Here is a 15,968-nt window from a genome sequence, read left to right as displayed (position 1 = left end):
AATGGCCTGTATCATACCATGCCACATAAAACTGCATACTTTTGGCAGAGTTTCCTGCCAGTGTGTAAAGCATCAGCAGCACCATGACACATGGCTCTGCCTGTCACACACCACAGCTCTCTGTGCAGCTACAATGGAATATGGACACACACACACACACACACACACACACACACACAGCCTCAACCACATGCAGATAAAAATCATCTCATAAATCACACTGATACACACGCCTCCCCCTCCCCCCCACACACATACACATAAAATCCTCCCAGGAAAAACAAATACAACTGCACTTGAGCGCAAACAGTTGCACGCAAACAAAACATGAGCATCGCTAAGAAGCTTTTTAAGACTCGCACACACACACACTAAAGCCTAGTTTATGCTTCTGCGTCACGTCGACGCCGTAGCTACGCCGTAGCTACGGCGTCGACGCAGACCCCTACGCCGTAGCCTGACGTGCGCCTCCCAAAAATCCTAACTACGCGGACGTCGACGCGGACCGTAAGCGCTGTGATTGGTCCGCTCAGAACGTAAGTTCCGGCGGTTGCTTTTCCGGTCTTTCTTCCTCGTCGTAAAAACCAGCTCCGCAAACGTTTTCTTTGTAGCTTGCGCTTCAACATTTGCAATATAAGCATTTGTTCTTCAATATTGATGAGCTCCAACAACAAATACAGCTGCTCCACCTCGGTCGCCATTGTTTAACTGTTGTTTACTTTACGGAAGAAAAAGCGAGGATTCGGCTATAACCACACAAACACACCGCTACACCCCCTAGCGGCATGGCGGTGAATTGCAGAGCAACGCGTTCCCTCGACGCAGAACTTCGAATGCTCAACGACCTACGGCGTAGGTACGGCGTAGACGTGACGCAGAAGCATAAACTAGGCTTAAGAGATGCATGAACATGCGGATAATAATCTCATTATGCACACACACACACACACACACAGACTTAGCCCAGACCTACATGCAGAAGGTGCACACACACACACACACACTTGTGGCACAGTAAATAAAGTTCATTAACCCGTGCTAATTAGCAGCAACACTGTAAAGCCTCCCTGGGTGAACCAAAAAAGAAGGGAACATAGGAATTGAGGACGGGAAGAAGTAAATTACTTTATTGTTAATAAGGGAGGTGGGGGAGAAGGGGGAGGAGGCCCGACAGAAGGTCGAAGAGGTGAGGGAAGACGGGAGGAAACCAAAGAGGACATAGGGGCAGATGGAGAGGAGGAGTGGGGGTAAAAGATGGAGGGAGACAGATGGAAGAAGAAGGGCGGAGAGGGGGTGAACATGGAGATGGGCAAGGTTGTTTGAATTTTTCAGTCTTCTTAGGAAGTGAAACCGGCGGAATGGAGAGGAAGCTGTGTTTATTAAAGGAATAGTTCAATATGTTTACTTTCTTCTCGAGAGCATCGATTATCAATCTCATGTCTGTGTGTTTTGTACCGAGCTGGTGTCGGGACTCTGTTAGCCTGGATTAGCATAAAGACTGGAGGCAGGGAGGACAGGTTAACAAACACATCGATATCTCCAAATCGGCCTTATTTACCAAACCTATCTTCGACCAATTTACGGACAGAAACAGTCGCATTATTTGTCGAGGCGTCCCGGTGCCACACCCAGGTCGCAGCTCTGAGACGCAGACAGAAAGCTTTGTTCTCTGATTCAGAAAATGTTGAACCCTCGAGCTCCTCACACTTCCTCTGTTGTCTCATTGGCTTCTTCTCTCCCCTCCTTCCTGTCTTCACACACACTTACACACACACACACACACCGGTGCTGCATACGCGCACCTCATTTTATCACCCACCCTTATCCATCCATCTTTCTCCCTCCTCTGCCTCCCTCGCTCCCTAGACTTGATATCCCAGTCAGCCTTCTACCTCTGCGTTCCCCCCCTTTACCTTGTTGCCAGCGAGGGAAAGTGTAAATTGTGTTTCTTTAAATACCCGTGTCTTCCTTCAGCTTACAGCTTGAGGGGGGGTGTGGAGGAGTGGAAGCGAGGCGAGAAGAAAGAAGAGCAAGGCACAGTGTTTAACTTAACGTCTGCGAAGGATAGATAGGTCTCTCCTTTCATTTTTTTGCAGCTCGGGCGTTTATCCTGACTTAACTGTTTAAACTCTGGCTGAACTTAATTTCCCCCCCCCTTTAACTTTGCTCTTAAGTAGCTTCAAAGGTAAGAAGAACAGCTGTATCTGTATCTGAGGCTTACAGGGGTCACACGCTACCGGCGAGCGACTTTGTTTGTGCTTGTCTGAACCAGTTTGCACCGGCCGAGGTGTTGCTCGTGCCACGTTACGACGCGTCATGCGATTTATCAACTCCAAGAACTACTAACTTCAAGAAGTTGACTCTCCAGGCACCAGTGTTGATGCTCGCCCAAGTTAGCCCCGACCATCTGACCATATAATGAGTGGATTTTTAAACGCTGCCACGAGATGCACAGAGTATCCTGATGCAGTTAAGTTGCTCCCACACAGTGCTGCAGCTAAATCAAATTAAATGCATCCGATTAATATTTGACTGATAGGGCCAATGAAGTTGCTGCCATGATCCTACGCTGTTTAACATAACGTGATTAGTGGAGCTTTGGGTCCATGATACAGAGTAAAGTTAAATCATCTTTAAAAACTTTTGGATCTTCACAACAGTCAGAGCCACCTTTAATTATGAGCTTGCATTAATTGATAAGGCCTCAACATAAGTGTAGTGGTTTATAATTTTAGAATGACTCCTCATAATTAACTTTTATCTCACTTTATTCTTACGTGCTGATTCATAAAACTTCGCTTGTTTTATTGCGCCTATAATAATAATAATAATACAAATAATGTTTTATCATGTTATTTTTTGTAGAAGACTTTGAGCTGCATTCTGTGTTTGGAAAAGTGCTTCACAAATTAATTTTATTATATAATTTGATATCATTCTGAAGCATATAAAAATAGAGTTTGATATTTTACTCATTTCAAACATTGTAAATATTTTTACCGGCACAAATGTCACACAGAGTCATGACCGCGGGTTTGCTCTTGGTCAGAAACGCCGCGACTCCAAAGATACGACACAAGTTTGGCAAACTTGTCAGAGCCCATTGCCGTTGGCTTGACGAGCGATGCACTGGGACAGCCAATCCACCCCGAGTGTTCATGCCAAGTAGAGGAGCTCTTGTGATCAGCCGCAAGAATTATCCCAAGATGCTATTAAAGGAGACACTAATCCGTGGTGCACTTGACCACACGTTCAGCCCCCAGCCATCATGGTGCTTAGATAAACTAACCACAAGGTCAGAGCTACAGTGAGACACCGCAGAGAGCGACTTACTCCGACACGAAGGGCTCTGAAAGTGCTGTTTGAATCCACCAGCAAGCAGCAGCTGCACCTTCAAGAGTCTGAATCCTCTCAACTCAATTTTTTATTCTTCAATAAAAACTGATGTGTTTTGAGAAGCTGAACCGGCCGTCCAGCGCACGAATGACAGAAATGCTCATGTTTGCCGCCTGCTCCTCCGAGCACATGTACTGTAAATGTGTGTATTTGATGCTACATGCAGTTAGTTTGCTCGCCTCCTCCTCCGCTGCATTCTTCTTTTCCCCATGTCCCCCCCTCTTTCATGTCTTGATGGGAGTTCCGCTGAAGCGCACTTAAGCAGATGTTCTTCCTACAGAAAAAAAAAAAAAATCAATTCCTCCGCCAGTGCAAGGATGCGATAACGCTCCACGCCGAATATAAACCTGTCTCCCGCTTGACAATTTGGTTCCAATTAAACTATTTATACATGGCATCTTTTCAGGGGTGAGGAGACCGCTTTGAGGCACGTCTCCTCATGAGATGTTCCCTCCGTTGGCTTGGTCTCGTCGTCAATTATGCCATATTTTTGTTTTTCGAGAGATTAGGTTGAGCGAGCACTGGCACGTTTTTGATGCGAGTAGGAAGAGAGGGGATCACAAAGCTTTGTTGGGGGCACTCAAGGCCGCAATAACTTAGCACAGACAAAAAAGAAATCCATGTTCGGCATTGCTTAACGAGGGGCTGGACATTTTAGTATCCAGCACTTGTTCTGATTCCCACAATCGTCTGCCACCCTCATGAATGCAAAGAGCAGAATTAGCCTGCACCCTCACCCGTTATCAAGGGAGCGCTGTTAAATACCATAATTTGAGCCAATTTGAATACTCATACACACCCAGTCAGTTCGCTGCTCAGTGGTTTTTGTGGCACACCAGTTCCGGCTCCTGCCTTTAGAATCCCTTCATTATGCTGGGTCATTTGTATTCTCTTTCTCTTTCCTCCTGACCTGCTCATTTCCATAATGCCGGTCCCATTCCAGCTTGTTCTGTACCAGCGGATACATATGCATGGCGTTAAAAAACTGACACCGATATCGACAAAAGAGGGTTACAACGCCATTAGAGGTATGAGACATTGCTCTTGTTGTTTCTTTGACCCGTCAAGAGCCGCTGTCTGTCGCCGTCTCTTCATCGCTGCTGCTCCCTCAGGTCGTGCGGTCTCTGGATACTGACTCATCACTCTTACATTGGCCTTGCAGTCAAACAAGCAGATAGCCATTTGTCTGCTTTTTTTTTTGTCCCTGTGACAGCATGACCGCGTGTGTGTGTGCACGCACATTGTGTCTGTGCTTTCAGAAAGACAGATAGAGATATATAGATAATCTGACAAGCAGAGAAAGAGATGGGTGGGGGGGGGGGCTTTTATCTGATTTGTGTGTTGGTGTGCACGACTGTTTTTGCTTGTGTTTTCATAGAGGTGCAGCGTCTCTCTGACTTGTCTGTTCTGCCGCTCTATCGCTCTGTCTTATGATTTTTTTTTTTTCTCCCCCTCTCTTTTATTACTTAGACGATGACCCCTTGCAGCCGGTGACCTCAGATGAGACGGTGTCCGTGGGGGGCACGGTGACACTGACCTGCCGGGTGGCCGAGAGCGACAACTCCTCCCTGCAGTGGTCCAACACTGCGCAGCAGACCCTGTACTTTGGAGAGAAGAGAGGTGAGAGGGAGGTGCAGACACACATGGGAAACTAGTGGAAGAGAAAAAAACAAAAAAACAATGAAAGTGTCACAAAAGCACCCCCAACATAACACTCCAAACACTGCTAATTTACTTTGCCAGATATTCTTTGGAGGGATAATAGTGTAAATGCCTCATAGATTATTTTTCCCTCATGAAAATGTGACATTCTTACACCCCAGAGATGTTGTAGAGGAGGCTGGGTAGAGCAGCTCTGTGGATTAAGTGCATTTGACAACAGAGAAATATTTTTGTTGTTTGGTTTATGCCCCGTTACCAATTATTTGTGTTTTTTTTTAAAAGACTGTTGTTATTTTCAGGTGTAGGAAAAAGTCAACGTTTTCCATTTTGTGCTGCAAATCGGCGTTGAATTCCTCAAACCTCAGCCGCCTGCTTCGAGTGGCTTGAACGCAACCACTAGACCTTTAATTTGCAGGGGTGTGTGTCGGGGAAACCGCATTAAAATATGTTGGCCGTGCATTACAGATATAGATTCAGTGGCAGTGAAACGTCTAAACATACTTTTTAAAACTGAATTAAACATTGTTGCTACAAGAGTCACAAAGATTCAACTGAATGTACTTTTGTTTACACTGAGCCACTCACGCTTCCCTGTCGACCACATCGCACATCTGATTACAATCTGTGGGAAACACCAGGAGGACAATAACTGCGCTCTAATGTGGTTTAGTTATATTAATTATAAGCTGAGAGAGATACACTAACTAACATAAACACTGGCATGAATTGCATGAATGGATAATATGTGATACGTTATTCTTTATACATAACAAACCCCCCGATAATTTGAACCAATCAGGGATCAGACAGATACTGAAAAAGCTCGGTGCACATTCTGTATGTTGAGCTCGTCAAGCTACAGGAAGAACGATGGTTAACTTCAGTGTAACCCTGTCATCACAGGCAGCAGACAGCGTGGAGGTTACTTCCACAAACCACCTTCAGAAATAGTTTGGCAGCAGTGACTGCGTAGAGACGGATGCATGAATATCTTTTACACATCTGGATAGAAAGCGTCGTCGCATCGTAACTCTGTTTGCCCCGAATGCTTCTGAAATCCATTTGCAGTTTTGATATCATATATATATCGATGACGATTAAGATCAATCCAAGACGCGTGAACTGAGAGAGAGAAATGGGTCTATGTTGATAACGGAATATAATCTGAGAGGCGCTCCGTTTCCTGCAGAACGTATTTCCTCACGCACGTTAGTTCACGGTTCTTTTGTTGAACAAGTAATTACTTTGATTATTTGAGTCAAAAGCTTTGTTCAAGTGAATATCGCCCAAACAAAAACATGAGGGAACTGAGATAGCAAACAGCGTGTTATTGTAATACTGCATGGTGCCAACCTGCAACAAATGAAACCAGACGACTAAAACAAATCTCAGTGTTTGACGGGCTGCAGTGCAATTAAATACTTAAATAAAAATAAAGGCTTACTACTTAAAAAAATGTTTTTGTAGAATTTTAATGACGCAACTGGTCGACTTCTAATGACAATTTGAAAAGAAAATAACACAACACGATCTGTGTTTTTAAAAGGAAAAGGAAACAAAGAAGAGTCTGGAAAATATTGACATAGTAAATAAGGACTGGAAGTATAAATACAGAGTTTTTGTACTAATGATTGCTTTTGACTTTGCGGTTTGTGCGAAACATTGTCAGGAGTGAAAAGGTGCAGAGGCCAGATTGAGGATGAAGTAAAGGTTATAATAGTAGTTTAAAGTCAAATGACTTTAAAGAAAACTTGAATCTGACGAGCTGAAGTGTTTGTGTGTGAGGTCGGATCTTTGGGAAAAGTCTGAGATCGCACAACAGACTTGAAGTGTAAAGAGGGGAGAGTGGTGCAGATGGGAGGACGGAGCGACCGGAGAGCTGGAGGATTAGAAACAAGGGCGAGGAGAGAGATAGAAAAGATAGAAAGACTCCCTTGTCCAATACATGAACACTTAACAGCAGAAGTGAAGTGATACAGAGATGGAGCTGAGAACGGCGAGAGCAGAGACAGATAGAGCGCCAACATTTTGGCAACAGATAATTTGGACAACAGAGGAAGGCGAGAGAGAATGAGGGAGTGAGGTGGGAAAGGACAAATGGAGAGATCAGCAAGTGTTTTACTCCAGATGGAGTTTCAGCCACAGAAAGAGAGAGGGGGGGATAGAAAGTGAGGCTCTTCTCTGCAATGACACTAGAAGTCCTACCTCTATGTTTGGGGGAAGTGAGATGAGTGGTGGTGGAGGAGGAGAGGGAGAAAATAGGAGGAGGGAGCGAGAGGGAGCCGCAACTCCTCACAGCAGTGGTCCAACGTGCACAGCAGATGCTGTAGTTTGGAAAGCAGAGAGATGAGAGACGGAGAGGAGGATGAAGGCAGCTCAGAATCCCTCCCTTCAACCATGTCTTCTCTTCCAAAGGGCAGCAGATGGTGAGAGAACGAAGGAGAAATGAAGATCTCGTTTTCTTGACGGAGGAGGAACGGAGGTAGTGATTGATGTAGGGAAGGTGAAAAGTAATGATGAGGGACAGGAAGGGAGAGAGGAGTGGTAAACATTACACAACAGTGTTAAGGGGACAGAGGAGCAGACGGAGAAAGAAGGAGAGACCATTTATGACTTGACCTGAGAAGAGTTTCAAAATAAAAGTTTAAACGCTTTTTCAAACCTAATCCCCTTAAAAACAACTGTTTGTTTTCTGATCTGCCACTGAGCAATGCAGTTATGTTTATCTTTAAATGCTTATTCCATATTTACTCTCCGGGTGGCTCTGCTCTGCACTTTGCAATGTGGTGCTCTTCAGTTATTTGTAAAATATTAAAAAAAGCAGAATATGAGTTCCATAAGAGCGTCACACAATCCTTTGTTTGTTTACTAACGTTGATTAGTGTTGCTAAGGAAACACCGTGAACACCAGTGTTCAACTTTCTTTACTTTAATGTTCAATAATTTGTGAAAACATTCTGCTGCACAGAAAGAGAGAAAAGTCCAGCCGACAAAGAAAAGACAGATAGATTATAACAGTGAAACAAAAAAGGCCGGCGGGACCTAAAAAGTGAGGCCGGGTGCTGGAAAACAACGACTGAAGAATGTGTCACTGATCCGAAAGATAGATTGAAAGAGAGCAGCAAGTCATCTATGCAGTTGGCCTGAGCGGCAGAGCGCAGACAGTGTGTTGCAGAGTTAAGACAGCAAGACATAAAGTGATGAGGGTAAGGAGCACGGAGAGAGAGAAGGATATACTACAACAAGAATGGAAGGGAAAGTTGATTGAAGAGGGAGGGAGGGTGGATAAGAGATGGGGGGGGAAAAGAGAAAAATCAGTACGTTCCCACACTGCACAGCGTGCGTCGGGCATTGGAGAGTTGAGAAAAATGGATGGGTGGAGGGAGCGGGCGGAGCAAGGAATTGACGAACAGCGTGATGAGACCTAGAAGAAGAGGATGAAAATGATGAGCGACAACTCCTCGCTGTGACGGCTGCCACGCTGCGGAGTCACACGCGTACGAGGGTGAGATCAGAGGTGGTGGATTCAAGAGGGAGTCCTGTTAAAACGAAAGATAATCTGTGTAGGGGGTGCAGGGCCATCGTCATATAAACTAAGATGGAGAGAATTCAGAGGATGGTACAGTTAGTGTGAAGACAGAGTGGTAGATATCACACTGTAGAGAGAGAGGAGAAATGATTTTGTGAAAATGATGTGACGATTGCAGGAAAAGAGACCTTGGATTTGATTTATACAAAAGTTATTATTCACAAATAATGTGAAAAATGATGGAAAAACCTGAGCCTAAGCTGTGATGTATGAAATGTTGATGTTGTCGGCATAATCGCAGGGTCACATTGATTCAATTCAATTTTCTGCGGTAGGTCGAAAGCTCAAGACGACTTCCATCATCATTCAGGCAACCGAAGCCACTGATACCAGTTTAATTTGACCCTGCTGGTCGCAGCTCGGGAGGCTACACACACACACACACACACACACACACACACACACACAGATGTGGAAGGACCAGACCCTTTTTTCTAAAAGCTACCAGGAAATGGAACAGAAATTAAAAAAACATAAGAGAACCTTGTTTCAGTGGAGCAGAGCAAAATGTGAGTCGTGCAACTATAACTCGCCAAAGATAAAGACGCAAAGCAAAACAGGAAGTTAATTGTTAAGGGACAGAAAACCCAGTTGTGTTTATTAAAACGGATACAACGACAGAAAAGCTTTTTTCCTGTTAATCCTGTCGTGTATTAATCTGAGTGTGAACATTTAGAGCAAAACAACATGTTATTACACGGAGAAAAAACAAATTATCTCATATCTGTGGCTAATTCAAGATACGTTGATACGTTTTAATTCCTTTAATTTGAGATACAGTAATTTATTTTAAGAGCCTTTTAAGGAACCACAGATACCCCGGAGGAAATGTGTGGGAGTGGATGGAAGGATAGATGATGGATGGATGGATGAGCAGAGAAAAAAGAGCCAGTGCTGCTAATAGAAGAGATTAGACAAGTAGGAAAGCATGAAAACAGATGGGACCTTAATTTAATTCTAGGCTACCAGGAGACAGAGAGAGAGACAGAGAGACAAAGAGACGAACATGAGGGACGTTAAAGACTGAGACACGAAAACAAAACAAAGAAATGGAAACAAAAGAGGGCATTACACAGACATTTGGCTTTCAGCTGAGCCTAAATCTAGTATTAATGCAGTGCATCAATGAAGAGACTCCACATCAGAGTGAGTAAATCTTAAAAGTAGTTTATAAAATCCTGTTTAAAAGTCTGGGTTACATCACAAGACATCACGGTCTGGCCACTGGAACCGCAGCCTCTGAGGGGAGCTTGACTCGTAAACCCCCAGACTGTCGACTCTTTAAAGACATCTCCATGAATCTGAGCAGAACTTAAATTCTCTGTCAACCGTGGACTGTAAAAAAAAAGAAAGATATTGTGTCTCCTCTTCCTCCCACGATCCAGAAGGAAAGCCAAAGATACGAACGCTGCCAACTCACAGATGACATTATCAGGATTCAGACTCTGGACGGTAACATTACATACATTTATAACACGTGGACACAAAAGAATAAAGAATAGTTTCCTCCATCCTGAAATATTTGACAGTTGGTAGCTAATGATGAACCTCCAGCTGGATAAATAAGGATAAATAAGAATATCTGATTCGGTCGACTGCTTGTGATTAAAAAAAAATATAAAAACATAAAATGATGTTGTGGGGAAAACACACTCGAAACATTTCCTGAATCAAGGTTATGAAGGTTTGAAAGCAGATTTAGCTGCTTACGTTCTTGCTGAACCTCACTGGACCCGTTGAGCATGAAACTACATCATGTCTCCACCTGTGACGCTGCTACGAAACACGATCCTTCCTTTCTTTCACTTTTTGTCCAAGGATCCTGGTAAATACTTCTGAGGCCGTGTTTATTTCATTTATTCAGTTTCTTTCATGAGGCCGTGGTTTACAGGGAAGTGAACCTACAGTGTGCCGACAATAAATATAGACCAGCAGTACAAATACCCTAACACATATCCTCACCAGTAAAAATATATATATATTTGCTCTCAGTCCACCTATAACTTTATGTATTTGTCATATTTCCATTCTATGAAAGCACATCAGCAGACATCAGACAGGCGATCTCCCTCCGAACAGTTTAACGAGGTAATAGACTCTCTGGTGATTTATAAACCACGTTCCTCAAGGATCCTGCTCCTCTCTCCTTCTTTACCTGCGGGGGAAAAATTAGAGACTCCCTTCGCCAACATCTAAAGTTTCTGGTGTTCAACTTTGACACAGTCTTAAGCGAGATAAGCACGACGCAAAAAAAATAAAATAAATAACATCGATATTGATGGTAGGCTCCGCACTCAGCCTCCCGGAGAAAGAAACAAACTGACAATGACTGCTCACAGCACAGAACGAGGCGATACTCCGAATGCACGGCGAGAGTTGTTTTTTTTGACATTTTCTGAAAAACTATTGATCCGCATCGCATCAGTCAAAGTTTTCTTGGTGTCTGGGAAGGCTCTCTGGAGAATGTATTAACAACAACCATCACAGGACCGTACGACTGCCGCAGAGACTTTTTTGAAATCCGGCACTTGAAAGAAGGCTTTTTCGTCTGAACTCCACTTCTCCATGTCTCCCTAAAATAATCACTTGTAATGGACGACAAGCGCACGGAGAAGAAAGAGACGCTCGCGCACGCACTCAGAATTCAAAGTGAAAAAAGAAAACCTAATTTATTTTCGAGGTTAATGAAGTCAATGTATGAAAAACATCTTCTGTTTGATTCAGAGATTGGCCCTCCGCCTCTCGATAGCTAAGAAGAACCAAAATCAATAAGCTCGACATTAAACAGAACAGACGCATACGTCAGTACCGTGTTAGTTTAACTGGTCATTCTTAATAAAAGGCGGAGACATTTTTTAAGTTTAATTCAGTAGCTGATTTCTTGCTCTGTGATAAAACAGCTTTAAACAAACCCAACACACTTCCTTCAGACCACAGCAAAACACCGTCCGTGTCATGGTCCTGTCCCCTCCCCTCCGATAGCGATGGCGTGTGTCGTGTAAAGACTCGGTCCTCAGAATCAAACCCGCCAAAGTTTTAAGACGATCAGAGAAGCGATTGTTGAGAAAAACGAAATCCAGAAAAACAAATTGACCTTTTAGATAAATCCACGTTTTTCTTTAAACTCAAATGGAATCAGAATCACTTCATCGTCACTTCCACATACACGTTTATAGAGTGTACATGGAGGCGGGACATAGACACTTAGAAGGGAGGACAATTAAAAATAATTTTTATTGCTTCTGTTAATAACGGTGCTGCGATCTAGAGCTTACCTGCTGTTTACTTCACTGGAATAAGTGCGTTTTGAATTATATGCGTATGTTGAATCCCTGTTTGTCAGATAATAAGATTGATGCATCTCTCATGTCGAGTGCAACCACATCCAGCGGCTGATTAGCTTAGCTCGGCTCGGAGTGGAGACCATACAGAGCTAGCCTTGCTCTGTGGAAATGAAAACAAATCTTCTGTGTTTTCCTTCTTCCAGTCTTTATACAAAGCTGATCATCTATAAACCCCCGTCTGGCTGCAAATCTAATACACAGACACAAGCGTGTTACCAATTCTTCTCTCGGCACGACAACAAAGAGCCGTATTTCCCAAAATGCACAAGTCAGGATGGAGCACATTGAGGACAATCTGCCTTTTAAAGACATGAAATGATGAAGTAAAGAGCTTCAAACACATACACACACACACGTTCTGCACTGATTATCAAAGTCAATCAAATCAAAATGCTACAAGGACGTAAAGCGACATGAAGAAGAGAGGTGGAAATATCTTCATTGTACTTTGCATGACTCCGATGCTTTGATTTTTGAAAAATGAGCAGTGGCGCTGATGTGGTGGCACGCAGGCGACCGAAAGCAGCGGAAATCTGCAGGTTGATAAAGTGGCAGCCATTGTGATAATTGCTTCCTTGAATTCCTTCCATTAAGGTGAGGAAAGATGGGAGAACATAATCTATTCTTCTGCATTATATATTCTCCTCTGTCATGCTTTCTTTTTAATCCTCTGGCACCAGGCTGAGCAGCCAGCGTGAGCTCTGTCTTCTCCAGGTAATCTAGCTCTTAGGATGTGTCATCAGTCAACGTTATTTACCCAGAAATCCCCCGGTGGACATGTTTCGCTTCTGTAAATACTACATATCAGGATTTCATTGACATGTTGCTCTGAGCTGATGCACCGTCGGGAACATTTCTCTGTAAAGTTTCAGCTGGAACTAATGCCTGCTTGGTTCTGTTTGCACCACTCTGGGCAAAGTTTGGTTCATCTCCCTGTGTTCGCCTCTTTTCATTGATTTTGCATATATTTGTGCCGTCGCCTCTAAGTGATTACTTTTGCACGTGAGAGAGTGAGACGAGACGATTGAGAGGCAGAAAGAGGGAAAGGAGGGCACGGTGTGTAAAGCAGACAGGTGTGTGTTTATCAAGTGTTTCGTAGTTGGCACACTGATCCGGGATCAATTGATGCCCTCAGATCAGTGGGGACGGTATGATCAAGGGACGCCTGCGGTCACCGAACCCAGATCGGCTGTCGGAAAGGATGTATAATTAGTGAAGTGAGAGAAAATCCAGAAACAGATGGGAAGATGGAGGCGATGTGTGTGGGAGAGAGAGAGAGAGAGAGAGAAGCGGTTTCTCTTTTTCAGAGTGTCAACTAGATGCGTAAAATGTAAAACAAAATGACGGCGTGATGGAGAGAAAACCAGAGGGCTGAATAGTAGAGGAGGAAAGAGGCAGGAAATGAGATGGATGTATTGGAAGAGACATGGACAGGGAGAAGGAGGAGGGAGAGGTGATGTGAAATGAAGAGATATAAAAATATTGGTCCATAACTGATGTACTTTGCTTCAGCAACACGCAGCTTCTCCCCTGCGCCAATAAAGCAAATCTAAAATTGAGAGAGTTCTCAGCCGAGTGGAAACTTGGTCGGAGAGGCATGAGGAGGCAGATGAAAAAGGAATATGTGTATGTGCACTCGCAACGTGTTAAGAGAGAATTTTCTTCTCTATCCCGAGTGTTTGAAGTTGAAAATAAAAAAACCATGAGAAAGATTGAAGGGGAGGAGGAAGAGGAGGATTAGTGAGGAGGATTTGCAGGAGGAAGAAGACAAGTTAGCAAGAACAGCTGCTGTGACCGGATCAACAGTTTGGACGTTCGGGGAGTATCGAGTCTCAAGTTTGATCTGCAGACAAGAGCTACTATCTGGACACACACACACACACACACACACACACACACACACACACACACACACACAGAACCGAGACGTGCGCTCTGTGTGTAACCAACAACACACGTAGACGCCCCAGCTTGTTAGCTCAGCCTTTAAAACCCTTTCATACCTTTGTACACACTGTAAATCACAAAGTTGCACAGTTGACTGAGCTGCTGTTTGTAGAATTATTTCCATGACAAGTTTTCAATTATGCTCAATATTCCTCAGCACAGCAACAACAGAGTCTCCTTATAATAATAATAATAATAATAATGCAACACTACAGTCGGTGAACTGTTCCGACGTCTGTCACGGTAACTTTTTATTCAAATCCAGCTGTTTCCTGCTCTTTACAAACATGCATCTGAAAGTTACTTGTGAGTTTATAGCTGTTAAACTTAAACTGCATTAAAATGTTATGATATATTTCAGTCATAAACCAATTTTCCTTATCGACTAGGAAGAACGTCATCAGAATTAAGGTGAACTCACATGTTTTCTTAAAATTAGCGTCCGTTACCACGTCAGTCATAAATTAGTTCAACATTTTATGACCACAAATGCTTTGGGGATATTATAACTTTACTCGTTTTAGGTTTTGTGTGCACGGGGTTATATATTTTTATTTAAAACATGATATTTTCTTTTTCAAAGACAAACAGGGGTCATCAGTGGCGTCTTGTTCAAACTGGGGATGTTGTGGCTCGTGTTTGTCTTTTATCTCAAACCTCTCAGTGATTCAGTGGCCGCCACAATAACGTCAGACGATGTTTAAAGTCTGGATCATGAAGATTATCATCACATCATTCAATTCACAATAACCAATGGGAGAGACGAAACTTCTTCTGAACTACAGCTTGATAAGTTATGTGCACGCTACTGTTGACAGATAACACACAAAGTGTTGCTAACGTTTCACTGCATGTTTTTGCACCACGTTCTCATTTTTTATCTGCTTCCCCGTGAAGTCTGACGAGATGTGAGGTGGTGCGTCGCTCCCTCCTGGCACAATGATCTCAACACACTCCTGTAGTGTGTGATGATTATTTTCAAATCTCGTGCATATTCAAGATTAGAGGAGTTTCTCTGGTCAGGATTTCATAACTCGTGTCTGAGCCTCGGGGTTTCTCCTTGAATATTATCTTTCACACTTGCTCGTCTTTTGTTCTGACAATTAAAACAGGAAAGTTTCCTTTAGACCACACTTCTGTTCTGTTAAGAAACGCTGACTGGATTTATATATTTTCTCATTTTCAACACAAGGAACGAGGAGAGGACACCGGAACTCAGCCTTCTAAAAGTTTCAGTGCCTGTCGGACATGTTGGGAACTTTCAGATGTTCAGAGCTTCATGTCCATCAAAGCCTTGGACGTGCTCCAAATATATCGTGTTTTCCACTAATGAACTAAATTCTATCCAACCACACAAACACCTGTAAACCAGGTTATCTCAATAAATAGAAAGGAATAATATTTTTTAACCACATAAAAGCCAAACACTAGTGTGTAACATCAGGAGCTCACCTTGCAGCCAAAACAACACGAGGCACATGTGCGATTTTCAGGAGGCCTTACGATCGATTCGCCCTCATAACTACACATCATATGGTTTTTGAAAATCCATCACACCTGTGCTCGCGAGCAATATACATTGTTTCTGATGAAAAAAAGAAAGGGGGTGGAGAAAAGCCCCGGGAGTCAGAAAAGATTAGAAATGGTTGAGACGTAGGAGGGAGAAGACGACGAGGAAGAACAAGAGAGAGGGAAGGAGGGGAGATCGAGGATAGATGAAGGGAAGAGAATTAAGGAGACTGATAGTTGTGTGCAGGGTCCAGAGGGCATGGAGAAGTGTGTGTGTGTGTGTGTGTGTGTGTGTGTGGGTGTGGGTGTGTGGGTGTGTGGGTGTGTGGGTGTGTAAGGGTAGCTCACGAAGACAGATGTAGTGACCTTGCTTAGTGATAAGGCATGAAGACAAAGTAGAGTTGGATGAAATAACTGAAAAATATCAAGAGAAACAGGTGTGTGTGTGTGTGTGTGTGTGTGTGTGTGCATGCGTGTGTGTGTGTGTGTGTGTGTGTGTGAGAGACAAGTGCAATCGAGAC

General features: G+C 43.5%; 1 protein-coding gene across 5 annotated transcripts in view; it reads left to right on the top strand.

The window, feature by feature from the left end:
- Positions 1-15,968, top strand: part of cadm3 (cell adhesion molecule 3) — a 77,429-nt gene that overhangs the window by 30,143 nt on the left and 31,318 nt on the right. For all 5 annotated transcript variants that reach the window (XM_069511814.1, XM_069511810.1, XM_069511809.1 and 2 more), the window contains exon 3: positions 4,867-5,016. In XM_069511814.1, coding sequence (XP_069367915.1) covers positions 4,867-5,016 — 150 coding nt within the window. The remainder of the gene's footprint in view (positions 1-4,866; positions 5,017-15,968) is intronic.

Source organism: Paralichthys olivaceus, chromosome 16 (genome assembly GCF_024713975.1).
Source record: "Paralichthys olivaceus isolate ysfri-2021 chromosome 16, ASM2471397v2, whole genome shotgun sequence".
In the NCBI taxonomy this organism is placed as follows: Eukaryota; Metazoa; Chordata; class Actinopteri; order Pleuronectiformes; family Paralichthyidae; genus Paralichthys; species Paralichthys olivaceus.
The sequence above is the reverse complement of the archived record's forward strand: the minus strand, read 5'-3'. Positions and strand labels throughout refer to the sequence as shown.